Raw genomic sequence first — 17,405 nt, forward strand, 5'->3', positions numbered from 1 at the left:
AGTGTTAAAGGGAGACTTTTCTTAAACTGGTATTCCCATCCTGGGAGGCCCACTAGAGGGCATAAGGTGCCAGGGTTCGCAAGTAGATTAAAACAGTAACAGGCATATCATTGTATTTTATTTACAGTAAAGTAATTCTTACATCGTTTTCTAAAACTAAATAAAAACTAGTGGTGTTTATATATTTATATATATATATATATATATATATATATATATATATATATATAAACACCACTAGTTTTTATATATATATAAAGTGTGTGTGTGTGTGTGTGTGTGTGTATTTGTATGTGTATGTATGTGAGTGTGTTAATCCCATCTTCGTCAAGTCAGGAGTTGTTTTTGTGTCGTGGTCGTCAAGCGTGGGAATATGTCGCAAAAGTGTCGAAACATTTCCTCTGGTAGAATTCGCTTATTTGCATACAGGTCTAGCGCGAGAGAGCTACGCGCGAGTAGTGAGTTTCGCCTCCATCTATAAACAACGGTGTAATGGACGCCTCGAAGAGGCAGGAATGGGGACTTCATTTCGGACCCGATGGCAAACGGGGAGGAATTTCTATCATATTTGACAAATACATAAAACATGGTCACCGTTTGTTTGTCTTGTTTTAGGAAGACGTTGTTAAAATAGCAGCGTAAGTCTGTTTTCTTGTTGATTACAAGAGAATCGTCGAGAGAGCTGACGAGCTAGCGTTAGCTAGCTACATAGCCAGCTAGCTGCTTGGCTAACCTAACGTTAGGCCCTTTTGGGTTTTGTGACTTGTCAGTTTCACAACCCCACTTGACGTTTCAACTCGCTTTTCAACTTTCGAACTCATTTCGACGGATCGCACTCCGTATGCCCTGGAAAGTTATCGGGGAAAAAGGACAGCGTTCATAAAAGGGAAAAGAGGTAAGTGATCACACCAGTTTGGTGGTTGTAAATTTGACTAGTAACGTTCAGCTATTGTTTGGCTTGAGAGCTGCGAGCTGAGTGTTGCTCCACGACGCCCAGGCCCATTTGAGTTGTTATAGTGGCTGCTGGAAGCTAATACTCGTTATTTTCATCCTCCCCCCCCGATTACGTAATTAAATGATTATATGTCGACGACGTGCATATTACATTTGTATAGCACCGCGTATGATATATTGTTATCTTCTTACTTAAGACATTCCTTGAGTGAAAACATCGCTGCCTGCCTAGCTAACTAAGGAGTTAACCTAGCGAGGATAGCTTGGAAACGTTGTTTTCGTTATTACGTTAAAGCACGAACCGGCCAGTGCTCTTAAGTTATGATGGTCATATTATATACACGCGTTTAAAACCAGCTTTGATTTGAGAGCTTTTATGTTCTGCGTCTGTTTACGCGGCACGATTCTTTTAGTAACCCGGCAGCTGTTGTTAAATAACCAGCCTCGGAAGCAGTTTGGATCTACATCGCATCCACATTGGTTCTTAGGGTAACGCTATACACTGATTTACTGGAAAATATCTGATTTGATGGGTCGTGGGTCTAATCAGTGATGAGGCTGATGCTTTGGTTTTAAGTAATGTTCAGGTCTGTCACCATCTTGTCACACATTACCACGATCTTTCTCTGGTTTCGCTATTTTGTGAACGACGCAAGCTCCGCGGATTTCATATACGTCACGCAACATTTGTGTAGCTAAATGATGACCGGTTTACCGGGGCTTGGTGGTGTGGTCACAGCAAGTCCACCATCAATTTTAACATATTGCGTATTAACATCTGTTGTTGTTTTTTTTGTTCGAATACCTCAGATGCGCACAGCATAATGTATTGAACCTGATGTAAGGCCTTGAGATTTTACAGCGTTTCTGTAACTATGGCAGCACTGGCAGTACCATTTTATTGCATTACACTGAGATTCGTTTCACATGATTCCAATAAAAGCAAATTAGCATGGAAGTTTAAAATTGAAGCTGAATCATTTATAGCAGTTTAAACAAAACAGAAAAAACCCAAACAGCCAAAAACCTTACAGTCTCTATTTCAGAAAGTGTTTTTTTCTTAAGTGCTCAACAATCACTGTTTTAGTTTCTTTTTTTATTATAATAAATATAGAACTATTTCTATTTACCTTGATAGTACACAATGTACCTTTAACTGGCATGCAACAGAATGCTCCCACATTCTATGTTTTGCTACTAGCAAGGTAGCTCAACATCTATAGGATCTACATAGCAATCCTTGGGGAGGGAATTAAAACAGTCTCTCACAATCCTCTACGTTCGGAAATCTGTATCCACCTTGGTGCCATGGGGCGCTGCTGCTGTGGGCCCCGTGGGGGCAACATGCACTTTGTTCCACAGCCCAGCGGCACATTGCAGGCTCACAGGGTGAGCCCCAGGGGAGTCTGGGCTAGCGCTCTAGTATCTTACTAGTGGCATCTTTTATTGTAACATTTAAACCACTGCATGTACCATCAAAAGACTGCGTTTGACCTCCATGTCAAATCTCGTACGTACTCTGTTATGTTGTTTTTGTTTATTTATTGTAGGAAAGAATCACTTGCCTGTTATTACGTAAAACAGTGTGGAATTTCAGAGGAATGGAGAGGCGGGATTTTTCACCATCCTGCTTTCTGGCAAGTGGGAGCTCGCTTCCGAGTAAGGGCTGGTGCAAACGTAGACGTGCCTTAAGCATCTGACAGGCTCTTTACTCAAACCTCGAATTTGACCTCTGATGACATTCCATTCCTGACACTGGCCTTTCTGAGCAGCACAGATAAGCTGTTTGCAAAGTGGATTTAAGTTATTTTGCTGCTTTTTTGCCTTTTTTAAAAAGCTTGGACTCACTGATGTGTAATAATCGTGTTGAGAGGTGGGGTTGGAGCAGGGGGGTGTAGGGGATGGGGAGGGTTTAGAAAGGTTAGACCCAAATTAGTGGTCTGGAAGCAACATACAGAAAAACACAAACACATTTTTTTTCAGCCACATTTTTTGCCTTATAAGTAGACCTGCCCCTCTATGGTTTTAAGAGTTAGGAAGAGGATTGATGACTCAATGTTAAAAGCAGCCCTCCCTCTTTCTTTTCTTTAATTTTTTTATGAAGCTACCTCCTCTTTTTTTTTTTTTTTTCTTTTTTTTTTTTTTTTTTTTTTAAACCCAGAGTCCCCCATGGTCAGAGTAAGACTCAGTTCCAGGGCCATAACACTTGCCTTCTGTTGGAGGGTATTTGCTGAGAAGGCTGTGAATATATAGGGCAGACACCACACCACAACCACGTTTGGGCACACTGCCCTGCCCTCACGTCAAGAAACGGGCACTGAGGCACAAGAGTTGCTGGTGCTGTGCTACATTAGGTGCGGGTGTTTCACTAATGGAGGTGGGCTGGGCTGAAAACAATGGCTTTATAGAGGAAACTGTGTCCTGGAGGCTTGGGCTCCATGGTGTTGAGATTATGATTAAAGAGAGCTCAGCTCAGACCGAAGGCTGCGTGGATGAATGGGGCCAAAATGTGAGGCTGTCCTCAGAACAACAGGAAGCGGCTTTGTGGAAGTCAATTTCATAATCATGGCGGTAATGACGAACGTTTTCATCACTGATTGTTTCATATACTTAATGCAAGGAGTCTTTGAAAAAAAGATTTTATTCCCAGAACAGATTAATTTGCGTGGGCTGCGGTCCTCCGGCCCAAACCTAAACAAACTCTTCAGCTCCATGAAAGCATAAGGAAGCGAAAAGGTGTGCAGCGTCTGCAGTGGCACATCCCGGGCCTGCTTCCAGCACAGCCAGCCTATGCTGCTCACCTTTGTGTGAGAGACACAGACTCCCCTTTTCCTGCCTGCTGTTATCATGGGGAATAAACGAAAGGTGGTAGGGAGTGAGGCTCGTAATGTTCCTGGGCCCATTATCCCCCCGCTCTCGAGATTTATTGTGTTAGCAGCATGCGCGGGCTGTCGGGCAGAGGATGGGCGCGGGCCTGTTTGTTTTCCCTCTGTGAATGGAAAGGCAGCGATGACTTTATCTTCCTCACCGTCCCCTTTTCTTTCATTGGCGCCCAAGCGGTGCCGAGACTGGGGTTCCAGTCCAGGCTCACTTCTGTGGGTGGAGGGGCTTATCGTGTAGGACGGAGGCGAACTGCCTCTTTTGGTTGTGTAGTTTTTGTTGGTTTACAATGGCTTCACCTCTGCCTTCTCTTCCTTCCTTGCAGTTGTGGGAAGGCTGCTTCACTGCTGATGGACACATAGGAACTGCTGTGTGTGTCTACAGTTCCTCTCCTACGTGGGCCGATCACGATGAAGAGTGAGGTCCCGTCTGACGCACGCCGCAAACAGGAGACCCTGAAGGGGCCTCTGGGAAACCCCGAGCCCATGGAGACGGCCAAGAGCTATCCAGCTGAGGTGGAAGTGATTGGCAAGGCGGGCAGCGAGTTCGCCCCGCTGTGCGCTGACGCTCGTCACCGGCCCCTGCGAGAGACGGGCCGCAGAGACTCAGACAGAGGCCTGGCGAGCCGCAAGAAGCGCAAGAGCCAACAGGCGGGGCCATCGGACTGCTCCTTCAAGGAAGGGCGTGTCGGTGAGACCGCGCTTGCGCCTCCGCGCCACAGGGCGGCGCTGCTGGAGCCGCGGAGCGAGGACGAACGGCAGCCCGAGTCCTCCTTCAGTGACTGTGCCTCCTCGCCCTCCTCAAGCTTGCGCTTCGGTGATTCAGACACCCTCAGCTCGGAGGAGGACAGGGGCCTGGCGGTGGGACCAGCGACCGGGCGGCAGCCGCCGCTGACCCACGTGAGGGCGTCGGCCCCAGCCTCGGCTGGGTCTGCTGGTGCCGGCACAGGCCCGGCTATGGGCATCCGGCCCCTGCTCAGCCGGCCCCGCGCCGGCCGCTCGCACAAGTGGGCGCGGCTGGAGCCAGAGGCCAGCCACGTGAAGCGGCCGTGCCTGGGCCCGCGTCGGGCACTGAGCCGGAAGCGCTTCGCCAAGGGCGGGGCGGGGGGCGGAGCTCCACGCACCCCGAAGCAGAAGGAGCGCCTGCTGCTTCAGAGAAAGAAGAGGGAGGTGATCGCGCGCAGGAAATACGCGCTCCTGCACAGCACAAGCAGCTCCAGCGAGGAGCTCACCTCCGACTCCTCCTCGTCCTCTTCCACGGAGGGGGAGGATGAGCTCTATGTGGGCGTGAGCAGCAGCGGCGGGAGTCAAGCAAGTGGCAATGCCGTGGCCTCAGGTAAACACCTCTCACTCATCAGCCATCCAGAAGCTTAGCGACACCAGCATATCAGAATTGAGAGAGGAAGGGGTGAACAGTGCCTACTCGTGCTGGTGTACATAGTGTAACCTTAGATAGCAACCTTCAACACACTTTTCCCAAACGACTCCACGAGTGATCTGCTGTCACTGTAGCGCCACACTCACGCACCATCTGCGGCGGTCCCGTCCAGCTGCGCGCGTCCCTCATTAACCAGAATGGGCAGTGTTCAGAGGGCCGGTGTGCCCCTGCCTGCCCCCAGCTTCTGCGGATGCCTGGCACGGCAAGGTCTGGGCTCACCCGAGCAGCGGTACACCTCCTCGACCGCTGCTTCCTGCGTAAACTGCCATCACCCATGGAGATCGTTTCCGAGTCGCATTTGTAGCCTGCGAATGACAGGCTGTTGGTTTTCCAGAACATTCCTTGTCTGGCTTTACCTCTGACCCCCAGCAAAATAGGGGCTCTGTTTGGCAGTGCCCTGGGCAGGTACGGAGAGGCGCTCTGTCATGCACTGTATCTCCTCAGCACAGACATCACGGCTACAAACGGGGGAGTTCTGAACCACCACAGGGAGCTTGTTAGTGGTGTGGGTGCCACAGCGTCTGTGCAGGGTCCAGCCCAAAAGGAGCTTTTATTTGTGATACTAAGCAAGTGTCTTTAAAGATTGTATTGTAAGGCAAGTTTCTTGTGAGAGGAAACTTGTGGTAAGTTAGAGTATTTGAGTAAAAGCTAAAAAAACCCCAAAAAACTCAGAAAACAAGACAATTTGTACTGAGATGAGTCGCTTTTCTGCAAACTGAACTTTGTGGATGGCACAGTAGTCATTTAGTGACATTTAAAGGAAGCGGCTGGTGGTGGTGGGTTAGAAGCTTGACAGTCTCTCCATTTGAGCAACTCCTTTCCTGCCCTGGTTGTCAAGGAAGTTGTTGAATGTCATTAGTCAATTTACAGAGTGGCTCTCACGAGCCTGTTGAATGGCTGACAGCCGAAGTTTAGAGCCCACGTGTGGACAGGGAAACGAATGCTGAGTTATTTCTCAGCTTTCCTAGTGCTGTGCATTTACGCTGTTCGCACAGCCTTTTGGCCTCAGCACCGCTGTTTGGTTGACACTGCTTCAGTGCAGTGTATAGGACACACGCGCGCGTGCGCACGGTTTGCATAGATGGGTGTTCCCACACGGTCTCTTGTGCACAGACACCCCCTTTCACAGATACCCAGTACTCAGCTTTATGTGTTTCAGAATTGCTGGCAGTCACCTCACACTCTCAGTCTCTCTTCCTCTCCTCTTCTTTCTCTCTCTCTCTCTCTCTCTCTCAGTATACAGTACAAGGCTGCATTCCATGCTATCCTCCTGCCCCTTCATGAGTTGCCTTTCTTTGGAAGGTTGTTTTATATTTAGTTTTGGTGCTCTTTTATGCATGCCTTTACAAGCATCTGAGTCCAGGGCTTAGTGCAGTGCTCATTAATGTGTGTGTGTGTGTGTGTGTGTGTGTGTGTGTGTGTGTGTGTGTGTGTGTGTGTGTGTGTGTGTGTGTGTGTGTGTGTGTGTGTGTGTGTGTGTGTGTGTGTGTGTAAGTGATTGAGTGATTGAGTGATAATGGAATTCTAATGTATGGCTCTGCTTTGAAGCTCTCATGTGAAGGCCAGAGAGAAGTGGAATGGAAAAACAGTATCAGCGTTCCAGTATCTGCATTCCTCATGGGTGATTTTGTGTGGTGGTAGTGTGCGTGCGGATGTGCGTGCATGTGTGGTAGTGTGCATGTGCGTGCGGATGTGTGTGTATTTCCTCTTGAGCAATGGTACCTAGACTTATGCCATTCTGAATTACTAAGAAGGCTTACCCAAGCTAACACACTTTTCTCACACTGCTGTCCAAGCCCCCTTGTGCACACACTCCCGCAAACACACACACACACACTTTACCCTTTAGACTTGCAGAGATGTGAGAAAATGCGAGTGCTGTGGAGAAGGCGTTCTGCAGTAGGAGAGCAGGATGTAGCAGCTTCACCTGTCACCACCTCTTTCCTCCTCCCTCTGCTCTGCGTCTAGAAAAACGCATACTGCCTCCAAAGACACCTCATCATGCGCACTCGCGCGTTCCCCCACAACCCTCTCCGGCACTGGGAATGCGGTGCAGAACACAAGCGCAACATTGGGGCAGACGTGCTAAAACTTCAAGGCGTCCGCGTCCGAGTACTCGCCGCCCAGGAAACGGAGCTCATCTGACCGCAGAGCTCGTCTGAACGCGGATTTGCAGACGGCCGGCATTCCCCTACGGTGCGGGTGCAGCGTGCGTTTGTGTGGCAGGGGCCTGGGCTGGTCTGGGTGTCCTCACGCCAGCACTGCTGCTCCGCAGAGACCTCCAGCACCTGCTGTGGTGATGGAGAGCAGCGGGGCTCCGGAGCGTTTCTGTGCGGAAGGGCTTAGCTGTCCCCGGAAGCTGGAGTTCAGGAAGCGAAGGAGCCAGCGTCTGCGCGTGTCCGCATTTGTGTCGGGTGTTGTTGTGTGGGAGGGTTGGGGTTAAGGGGGTTGTGCATGTGCCATGGGAAGTAGGTGGGTGGAAGGAGCGCAGGGTGCCAGAGCTGCTCCCCCGAGCCCCTGCAGGAAGCTTTTTACCCTCCAGCAGTGCCCTTATCCTGGAGACGGGGCGTGAAGGATGATGCAGACCCACTGCTTCCACTCATGGGGTTTACATCCACGTGTAGAGGGAACATGTAGACTCCAAACCTGAGCACCAGTGTTTGTGCGCACACCATCTGTATAGATCGTTCACACGGTCATTTAAAAGTGTGCGCCGTCAGTCTATGAAGAAAGTGAAAACGGAATGGCCCGCGAATGCAGCAGGTTTTGTGGTGGTGTTGGAGTAGTGTGCGGCGTAACCCGTTGCTGTGTTCCTGCTCACCACGACAGTCATTTGTTTTTGCCTGTTGGAGTGAGAGTTGCCAGGAAGAAACACTCTGTAGGATTCACTACCCTACCCTAACAACCTCCCCAGGAGGATGCCCGTACTCACTAGAGTCCTCTACTGCCTCAGCACACACGACTACAGAGGAGCATGCAAGATTTAGCATGGAGCTGTTCAGATAACGCTTCTATCTGGTTCAGAGGAGATATTTTCGTCAAAGAGACTAATTAATGGTTTTAACGAGTAAAAGTTTTTACTTTGGCAGAATTATTTTTCCACATTTTTTGAAGTTTTGCAGACAGAATTAGTGCACACACAAGAGTATTGAAATCTTTAGCTTTTATATATTATTACATTGGTTTGATATTAATGCTACATTCATGAACAGTGTTGAGTAATGCAGGAATGTTGCCCCTGTTCTGCAAACAGCTTGTGTGCCATTGTGTACCTTGTGTTTGAACACACCCTAAGCTTCTTCCCAGGTCAGAGGTCAAGCCCGGTGTGAATGTGGGCCGGGCTTAGAGCTGGCAGCCAATCAGAAGCCACATAGAGAGGGCTTGCACAACAAATACAAATAGATGTGCACAATGTATTGTTTGTTAATGGTTATCACAGGACTGGTCTTTGCAATCCTGATTTCACAGAGAAACGTTATCGTGGTGTGATGTAAGTGTTCCTTCCAACCTCAAATGTTTTTGATTAGTGTTCTGTGGGTGTTTTGAAGAATCAATGTATTACCATGATCCAGCAAACTTGTCATCTTTGGTCAGTCTTATACAAGTTGTCCTTTAACACTATCATAGTGTTCTCCAGGGTGTTTTTAACTTGTGAAGTATTGCAGTTGCTATCAGAAGTTCTTTGATTGCAGTGTGATGTTTCTTGATATCATGCCACGCTTAACACAAACAGTAGAGGCTTCAATCCTCATTCACTTAAGCTGGTTATGTGGCTTTTGCCACTTTGTTTATTTAGACTCTGTGTGTGTGGGGCGGGGGGGGGGGGGGGGGGGGGGGGGGTGCGGTGGAGAGAGGGAAAAAAGAAGGCTCCAGACGATCAGATCCTTTTCTCACGTGGGTCTGAGTCTCCTTTGGCCTCTGAAACTCCAGAGGATTCTGCTGTTTGTCCCAACCTGTGATGCCAAGTTCAAATTTAAATTGAAATCTTCAGCCACTACTGTGCTGAACATTCTAGCCTTGTGTCATTAGTTGCTTAGTGCTCTGTCCATCGTAGATGTTTGCTTTTGCTTTCCCCGTCTGCGTGTTCTGCTGGAACGCCTTCCTTTTGGCTCATACCGCTGAGCTGCTTGTAGTAAAAATGAAACTTGATCACTGGTGTTTCCCTGTTTTTGCTTTTATTTTATTTTCTTTAACACATCTTGTGGGATGAACCGACGGAGGTTTGTTTTGTTTGTTTTGCGTCAGGTGTGTTGGATGAAGACGTGGTGGTGATCGAGGCCACGCCTGCGCCTCCTGTCCCAGCCAATGAGGAGATCAACGTCACCTCGACAGACAGCGAGGTGGAGATCGTGGGGGATGCCTTCAGGTGAGCCCTTGAACTCTCCGGGGATTATTACGGTGCATAACGCACGCATCATTGCAGCCGAGCAGTGATCTGACTCGTGACACCCGTCAGCCGTCTGTGTGCATGTGTGTCGCACTCGGACGAGAAGCAGAAGTCATTGTCGTTGCAGTGCCAGTGTGCCTGTTTTCTAATGCCGAATACAATTTTGAAGTCCTTGGCTAGGAGGGAAAAAAACGAACTACAAAAGAGCTTTCATTAGGTGTGTGTGTGTGTAAATTGTGCCTAACATTCCTTCTGCAAAGTCCCCATGCAACGTGCATCCCAGTGTGTGTGGCTGCAGATCTCCAGCAGGGCGGACAGTGTGTTTAGTCCCTCACCAGGCCTCTGCAGAGGCCGGATGTGGAAGTTTCACTGCTCTCATAGCTGGTGGTGCACACTTGTGGCGGCTCCCATGTCTGAAATAACGTGCTAGCTCCACCCCTTTGCCTTCTAGGGACACATGTTCAGAATCCCTGGCCTTGGGTTGGGAAAAAAACAAACAAGAAAATACAGAAATTGAGTTTCAAGTAGATGTTCTTTTCTTCTACATTTGAAACCTGGGTCTGGGATACCACATGTTCTACTATGTTGACGTGCATGTTCTAAGGCTTATAAATGCAACTGTCAAAATCAGTGTTTTTAATACATCTAGATGAGGCCTTGTAAGATGTAATTGTTGTCAGGGTTATAAGGTGTAGCTGTAAAGATTCTGTGGTGGTGTGTTATGCCATAAATGCCGTAAATGTAAATATTATTTACCTCCTGTGCCTTAATGTTCACCTCATAAATGTCATCGAGGAGCCTTGGCGTGCGGAGCCGAGTCATCCCAGCAACTCGATTGTGCTGACCGACCCGCTCACCTCTGTATGGAGATGACACACAAATGTTGACCCTTGTCGAACCTATTTCGGGGTTGAGGGTCCAGGAGGGTCTACTGTGGCACCGTCTTCCCTGACTCAACCCTGGCACTCCTCTTCCACCCTTCAGTGGAAACGAAACTCTTCTCTGCAGAAGCAAAAGTGGCATTTCCCCAGGAAGAAAACATACTGACTCATCCCTTTGTAGAAATGAAAGCCCAGTTGTTCTTGTTCTATGCTTCTCTGAGGAAATGAAAGCGCTGTCACGCTTCCCTGACCCTTCATCACCCAACAGCAGCTGCTCTTACCCCACCCTTCTCCACGGAAACGAAAGCCCAGCTGCTCTTACCCCACCCCTCTCTTCACGGAAACGAAAGCCCAGCTGCTCTTACCCCACCCCTCTCTTCACGGAAACGAAAGCCCAGTTGCTCTTACCCCACCCCTCTCGTCATGGAAACGAAAGCGGCGTCCCTCTTATTTAACCCTTCTCCATGCATACGAGAGCCACGTCGCTCTTCCGTGACTCCTCTCTACAGAAACGGAAACCCCGGCAGCCGGCATGCGAGTATGTGGCGTTTGCCCGGTCAGGCCTTTGCTTGGCCACGTCCCGCTCCATCACTCGCACAGCACTGAGGCAGTTGATGCTCGTGCGTTGCCTGGCTGCAGGACAGTCGGGATGCCGCGGCGTGTGTCAGCCCCATGTTTGTGGAGAGGGGGAGGAGGACACCGATGTCTCCCCTTGTGACAAATGCTCTCATGTTTCACTTGGTTGACGTGCTGTTGAGTTACTACGTTAAGCCTCCTCTGGAGTGAATGGCATAATTTCGGCATAATTTCTCTGCTGCCATTTTGAACTGTAATTCTAGTCAGCGGCAAGAGAATCAATGTGACACATCGTGCAGTCAGTAAAGACGAGTTTCTGGATATCGTGACTTTATGTATGTGCAAATCTGACATTAGCTTAGCCAGTTCTTGGTTGATCTTACCCGGTAAGAAGCCATTAGTTCAAAATGAGCATGATGTCTTACTGAGGTGTAGGCATGATATTTATAGATCAAAATAAAAATCATATTAAGAAGATGGGTAATGGTACAGTCTAGCACCAGATGCTTGTACTGCGAGGCCGTTCAGTGGGCCGATTGTGCTCCATCAGCTGGACCGGAACCGCGGCTGCAGCAGTACTGAGGAGCCTGCAGTGGGTTTTTATGCTGCTGTCCACCCTTACTGAGTCTGCATGTAGCTCACCTGCTCCCAGAAAGGTCAGAAAACCTATTATTCTTAATCACATGGAGGGAAACTGATGCAGTCCCACGTGCTGTGTGTGTGTGTGTGTGTGAGAGAGAGACAGAGATGGTAGAGAGTAGAGAATGGAGGTGCTGGGGTCAGCTCTGAGAGTGTGTGCGTGCGCGTGTGCGTGCGCGTGCGCGTGTGCGTGTGTGTATGCGTGCGCGTGTGTGAGGGAGCTGGTAGAGGATGGGAGCTCAGGTCAGGTAGTGGTTCTGAATGCTGATGATCCCTCTCTAGACTTTAGCTGCGGAATGTAGAAGCAAAAGGGGAGGTGTGTGTGTGTGTGTGTGTGTGTGTATTGGGGGTTGGGTTAATGGCTGCAAGTCTCTACAGCTCAGGAAAACAAATGACCTGTGAAGAAGGTCAGATGAAATATGGGGATTGTATGTGTGATTGTGCATGCTTGTGTGTTTGAGTGCTTGAGTGTAGAAGGTTGTGTGGGTGTGTGGTTATTCAGGTGTGTGTGCACAATAGAAGAAGTGACCAGGGAGGTGTTATCCGTGTGCTGCATGTGTAGCACAAGGTTTGGAAGTGTGTTGAAAGCCCATGCACATGTGTGTGTACTTACACATCTAGGTGTGCTTGTGCGAGCACGTATGCATCTCTGCTGATTTACTTGCTCACGTGCACACTTCGGTGCATGTGTGTGCACATGCATTTTTCAGTATCTTTTTAATAATTGCAAAGCGAGCTCCCATCACCCTTAGTAGGCCTCATTCTTGTTATTATTAGAATGTCCCCATGGCAAGGTTCGGAGGTCTTCACATCCAGCCCTGTGCTGTGTGCCGGGGCTCGCCGGGGCTTGTCGGGCCACTCTTTTGCCCCTTCGCCTTGGAGCTACTCTGTGGGGTGCACATGCCAGGCTGTTTTTAGCCGAGCCTATCCTGCGATCCTCTTTCAAAACCCACAGTCTGCTAGAGCCCCTGAACCCCCTGAACCAGCCCCCCGCACTGAGGCACATCCACACACACACACGCCTGGGACTCAGCCCAGGGCTTGATGCAAGATCATGTTCATAGTTAGGGGGCGTGGCTGGTTACTGTGGCGTGCGGGGCCTGGGGCGTGGCTGTGACCACCCTAATTAGGCCCTCCTTTGTCTCAGTGCACTTTTTCTAGACTTTCTCCACAGCCTTTGCTAGTTTATTTAATCTCTCGCTATGTAACCCTCCCTCACTCTCTCACACACACACACACACACACACACACACACACACACACACACACACACACACACACACACACACACACACACACACACACACACTTTCTTGCTGTGATTCACTCTTGTTTTTTACATTCTCTCCCACACTCACAGGCTCCTCATTTATCTTTTTTTTTTTTTTCTCTCGCACTCTCTCTCTCCTTCTTGCACCTTGCTCCTCCTCTTCTTTCCTCTTTCTGTGCGACTATTTTAACATAAAAATTCTCAGAAAAAGGCATTTCCTGTGAATGTGCATGAGCGAGGGAGGGAGGGAGTGAGAGTAAGGAGGGGGGGGGGGTTTGTTTAATCTCTCGTCTCACTTCCGGTTGCCCTGTCACGTAGAAGAATGCTGAGTACGGCAGCCATTTTTAGCACTGGCTAGGTAGGAGGGAGGAGGGGTGCTGAATGGAGGGTGTGGGGGTCAGAGGTCAGCAGGGTGAGAGCTATAGGACATCCGCTTAAAGACCTTTTGTTTACAGTGTAAAGAATGGCCAGCAAAAGAGGTTTGAGCTGCGTGCGTGTCTGTGTCAGTGTGTGTGCGTGTGTATGTGTTGAGTCATATTCTATTTCTGTCCTTGTTTATGGGGATGTTTTCTGCTTCTCTTTTGTTTTTTCCTCGTGTGATCTTTGTTTGTCTGAACGTTGTTTGATAATTGGGCCTGACTGTGGGGATTGGCTTGAACTATGGCTGAACTATACCATTGAAGTCCTTGAATTGAACCGCTTAGCATCAAGCTGATTTGTGGTGGTGCTACGGCACTTCATTAAAACTGCACCCACCCCTCCAAAGCCTCACCATGTAGACTCCTCATCCTCTCATTATGGGCTCTCGAGCCATTGAGCGGAGCAGTGTTGGCCAAATACTCCTCGCTGATAACACGCCTGACATTCCTCCCCCACCCCACCTCCTCGGGAAGCTCCCCGAATGCCTGTGTTTACAGTTTTCCGCTCTCACCAATGCCGCAGGAGGCCATCGCGGTAAACAGGTATTTACAAAATAATCCCAGGCCTACTTGTGGGTAATTAGAAACTCCTCCCGGGGGGTGTGGTCCTCTCCCTGGGAACTTAGCAACGCGGCCATTGGAGACAACGGCACGGGCCAATTAAAGAGCAGCATCACAGTCTCAGGTATTTTTGGTGTGTTCATCTCACCACTCTGATACTGAAATGGGGAGAAGTGTGAGTGTGTATGCATGCATGTTTTTTTGTTTGTGGGTTTGTGACTGCAAATCCTCTCTAAACAAATAAGTAGCCAATATTTTGATTACTTGTAATTTTCTCCATTTAGGCAAAAATAAAATAAAATAAAAAATGCTTCCATTAACCTTGCAGTAAGTAGCCTAAATATTTATTTTGATTAGATTTTTAATGATTTGGTAATTCGAGTTCCTGTTTTAGCTTTGGGTGTAGCGATGCCATTCCCTCTAATGTATTTTTGAATGACGCGCTTGTTTGAGCCCGTTTCTTTAGACCGCGCCCGTTTGTGGGGCCACTACGGAATGTTGCGGTCTGCCCAGTTCACCCGCAGGTGGCGCTCTGCCTTCTACCTGAGCAGTGTGCTTCCACCCCTCCCCTGCCCGGGCTGAGTCCACTTCTAGAGGGTCGGCTCTTACAGCTGGGGTGCCTTAGCCTTCCTGGTGAGCAGGCAGTCAGCGTGGTGGGGGTGGGGGTGCGGGTTCTGCCCCTGAGTGCTGCTTTTCCCCCCTGCTCCTGGGACATTGCCCCCGAGGCCCAGCGCGCTTGTTGCTAATCATTTTGTTTTGATGCATTAATGATGCAATCTATGGCTGGGCGGCAGGGCACGGGGGTTGGGTGTAGGAAAGGGGAGGGAGTCTCCCGGTGGAGAAAGTGCAGCCCTGAAGCCCTTCCAGAGTTACACCTCCGCTCTGTCCCCGCCGTAGCCCTGCTTTACGGCAGCCTGAGCCGCTGGGCCATTCCTATGGATTCGGTCCCACCGCAGCCCTGGCCAATTCCCAGTGCATCTGCAGAATTCCTTGGAATTAAGTGAGAATTTTGGACATTTGCCATGAAGCCATGTCTTTTTTTTTTTCTTTCTTTTTTTTTTTTTTTTCCCTGAATTAATGCTTTTTTTTTTTTTCTCCCTGTGCAACTTTATTCATCTTCAGTGGCTGTGTAGTGTGTGGAAACTAGAGTAAAATACACACACACACACACACACACACACACACACACACACACACACACACACACACACACACACACAGTCACAGCTGGAACAACATGTTACACGAGCAGATCAAAAATAAAGTCTTCAGGGCTTTTAGTTCCTTGGCAAACTCTGAAGCCTTTTGCAGTATTTAATCACATGTCGAGTGTGCTGTGTAATTACTGACAAAACAGCTTGTTGCAAGAAAAAGAACAAAACATGGGATCCATGCAGAACATATGGAATGCGAGGAGGAGCAAGGTTAGGGAGGAGAGCGAAGTCAGAGGATGGTGGAGGGTGAGAATTCGTGGGATGGTGAGACAATTAGTAGGGCTCACGTGCTCAGTTATGTGATCTGACATGGATGGCGTCACTCTCAGGGCTGTAATACAGAAGAAGTGTCTGTGCCCCCTTCCCTCCACCCCTCACGCATTTACACTTGCACACCAACGCGTCCACGCACACACAATCTCTGTTTACTGTGAAGGATTTTGTTGGTTGGTTGGTTTTTGTTTGTTTGTTTGTTTGGCTTGCTGCTGTGTATCTACTGTTGAACTGCTTCGTTTCTTTTCTCTGAGTGAGAAAATGAAAATGTGTGCAATTTATGGCTTTAAAAGTGCCTTTTTTTTCATTAGAAAGTTAGAGCCTCATGAGAATATGTGTATGGGGCCCGTACTGAGCTTTGGTGGAGGGAGCTTATCATGTGCTTTTGGCATGGCAAGGTGTAAATGTGCAAGGGTGTATGTGGGTCGGTGAGTGTAGGGTAGAGTGTATGTTTGTTAGGGTGTGCATGGGCCAGGGTGTGCATAAACTAAAGACCAAATGCTTCGTCTTTTGCACATCCTGATATAATCAGTGTGGCACACTCAGTTTCCCAGTGGAAGTTTTGGACAGATACCCCAGTGTTTGGACATCCTGGTGAGCACTATCGGATCAGTTGTGAGGAAACAGAGGCTGCCTCACTCCACCCAGGCACTGCCTAGACAAGACGTCCCTTAAAACTCGGTATCAGAGACTCCAGCAGTGGCTCTGAAGGAGCTCCAGAGTTCAGTGGCTGAGACTGGAGTGGAGGTGCACCAGTCAGCCGTATCAAGAGCTCTGCATCCCACACACCTAACATTAGCCATTCCTCGACAATCACCATCTCAGCAGTGAAGTGTGGGGGTGGCAGCAGCACGTCGTGGGGATGTTTCTCCTCGGCGGAGACTGGGCATCTTGTTAAAATTGAAGGACAGATGGATGGCATAAAAACTGGGAGATAATGCAAGGCAATCTGCTTCAGTCTCAAAAACTAAAGCTGGGCAGAAACTGCACCTTTCGGTGGGACAGTGATCTCAAGCAACAAACGCAACACAGGAGTGGCTGAACAACACAAAGGTGGTTGTTCTACTGTGGCCATAGTCAAGGTCCAGAGTCCGTGGCACTGTTTAAGAAAATCACAGTTGACAAACATCCACCCAGTCTGAACAACCAGGAGAAAATCTGTCTGGAAAAAATGGGCCACAATCGCTCAAAACTGTGCAAAGCTGGTAGAAACTTGCCCCAGCAATCCTCAAGCTGTTATTGTAACAAAAATGTGCTTCTTCCAAGTTGGATTTCAGGGTTATTTTTGTACTACCTGGAATATATAAATTGCAGATGAATCTGATGACTTTTCAGGGGGTTGAATACATTTGCGTGCGTGCGTGCGTGCGTGCGTGTGTGTGTGTGTAGTAAAATTCTGTAACCTCTGATATAAATGGGATAACGGTACCTAATTAAAGTCAAATCTGTTCCCATCAGGCATGTTGTTGATGTTTATATTCACATTAAGCACACTGAGCGTCTGCCAAGAGCTGTAAATGTGTCATTTATTAGTCTGGTTCAGATCGTGGTGCTGTATTGTGCCGTAGAAAGGCTGAGTCTGGGTCCTCTCGTCTTCAGAGCCCTTCCCATCAGCACTGGGTTTCTTCAGCTCACAGCAGGGTCCTGTGTGCATGCCAGCTCTGCTTCTTTCAGCCTCTTCAGTACAGTGCATCAAACAGTGGCTCCATGGCCCTGTCTCTGTAAAGCCATGATGCACAGCTCTCACTGTGTGGGAAGGGTGTGTGTATATTCTGGTGTGCCCTGTCTCAGATTTATTGTGTGTGCACGTGCGTGTCTGTGTGCGCGTGCGTGTATGTATGTGTGTGTGTGTGCGCGCGCGCGTGTGTGTCTGTGTGTGTGCATGTGCGCACATGCACCTGCGTGCTGCAGCTA

At 48.8% G+C, this 17,405-nt stretch overlaps 1 protein-coding gene across 2 annotated transcripts in view; it reads left to right on the plus strand.

Moving 5' to 3' along the window:
- The first annotated feature begins 440 nt into the window (after positions 1-440).
- rnf111 (ring finger protein 111) overlaps positions 441-17,405 on the plus strand; it is a 29,027-nt gene continuing 12,062 nt past the window's right edge. For both annotated transcript variants that reach the window (XM_035520936.1, XM_035520937.1), the window contains exons 1-3: positions 441-895; positions 4,160-5,169; positions 9,517-9,637. In XM_035520936.1, coding sequence (XP_035376829.1) covers positions 4,245-5,169; positions 9,517-9,637 — 1,046 coding nt within the window. In that variant the 5' untranslated portion in view covers positions 441-895; positions 4,160-4,244. The remainder of the gene's footprint in view (positions 896-4,159; positions 5,170-9,516; positions 9,638-17,405) is intronic.

Source organism: Electrophorus electricus, chromosome 21 (assembly GCF_013358815.1).
Source record: "Electrophorus electricus isolate fEleEle1 chromosome 21, fEleEle1.pri, whole genome shotgun sequence".
Lineage (NCBI taxonomy): Eukaryota > Metazoa > Chordata > Actinopteri > Gymnotiformes > Gymnotidae > Electrophorus > Electrophorus electricus.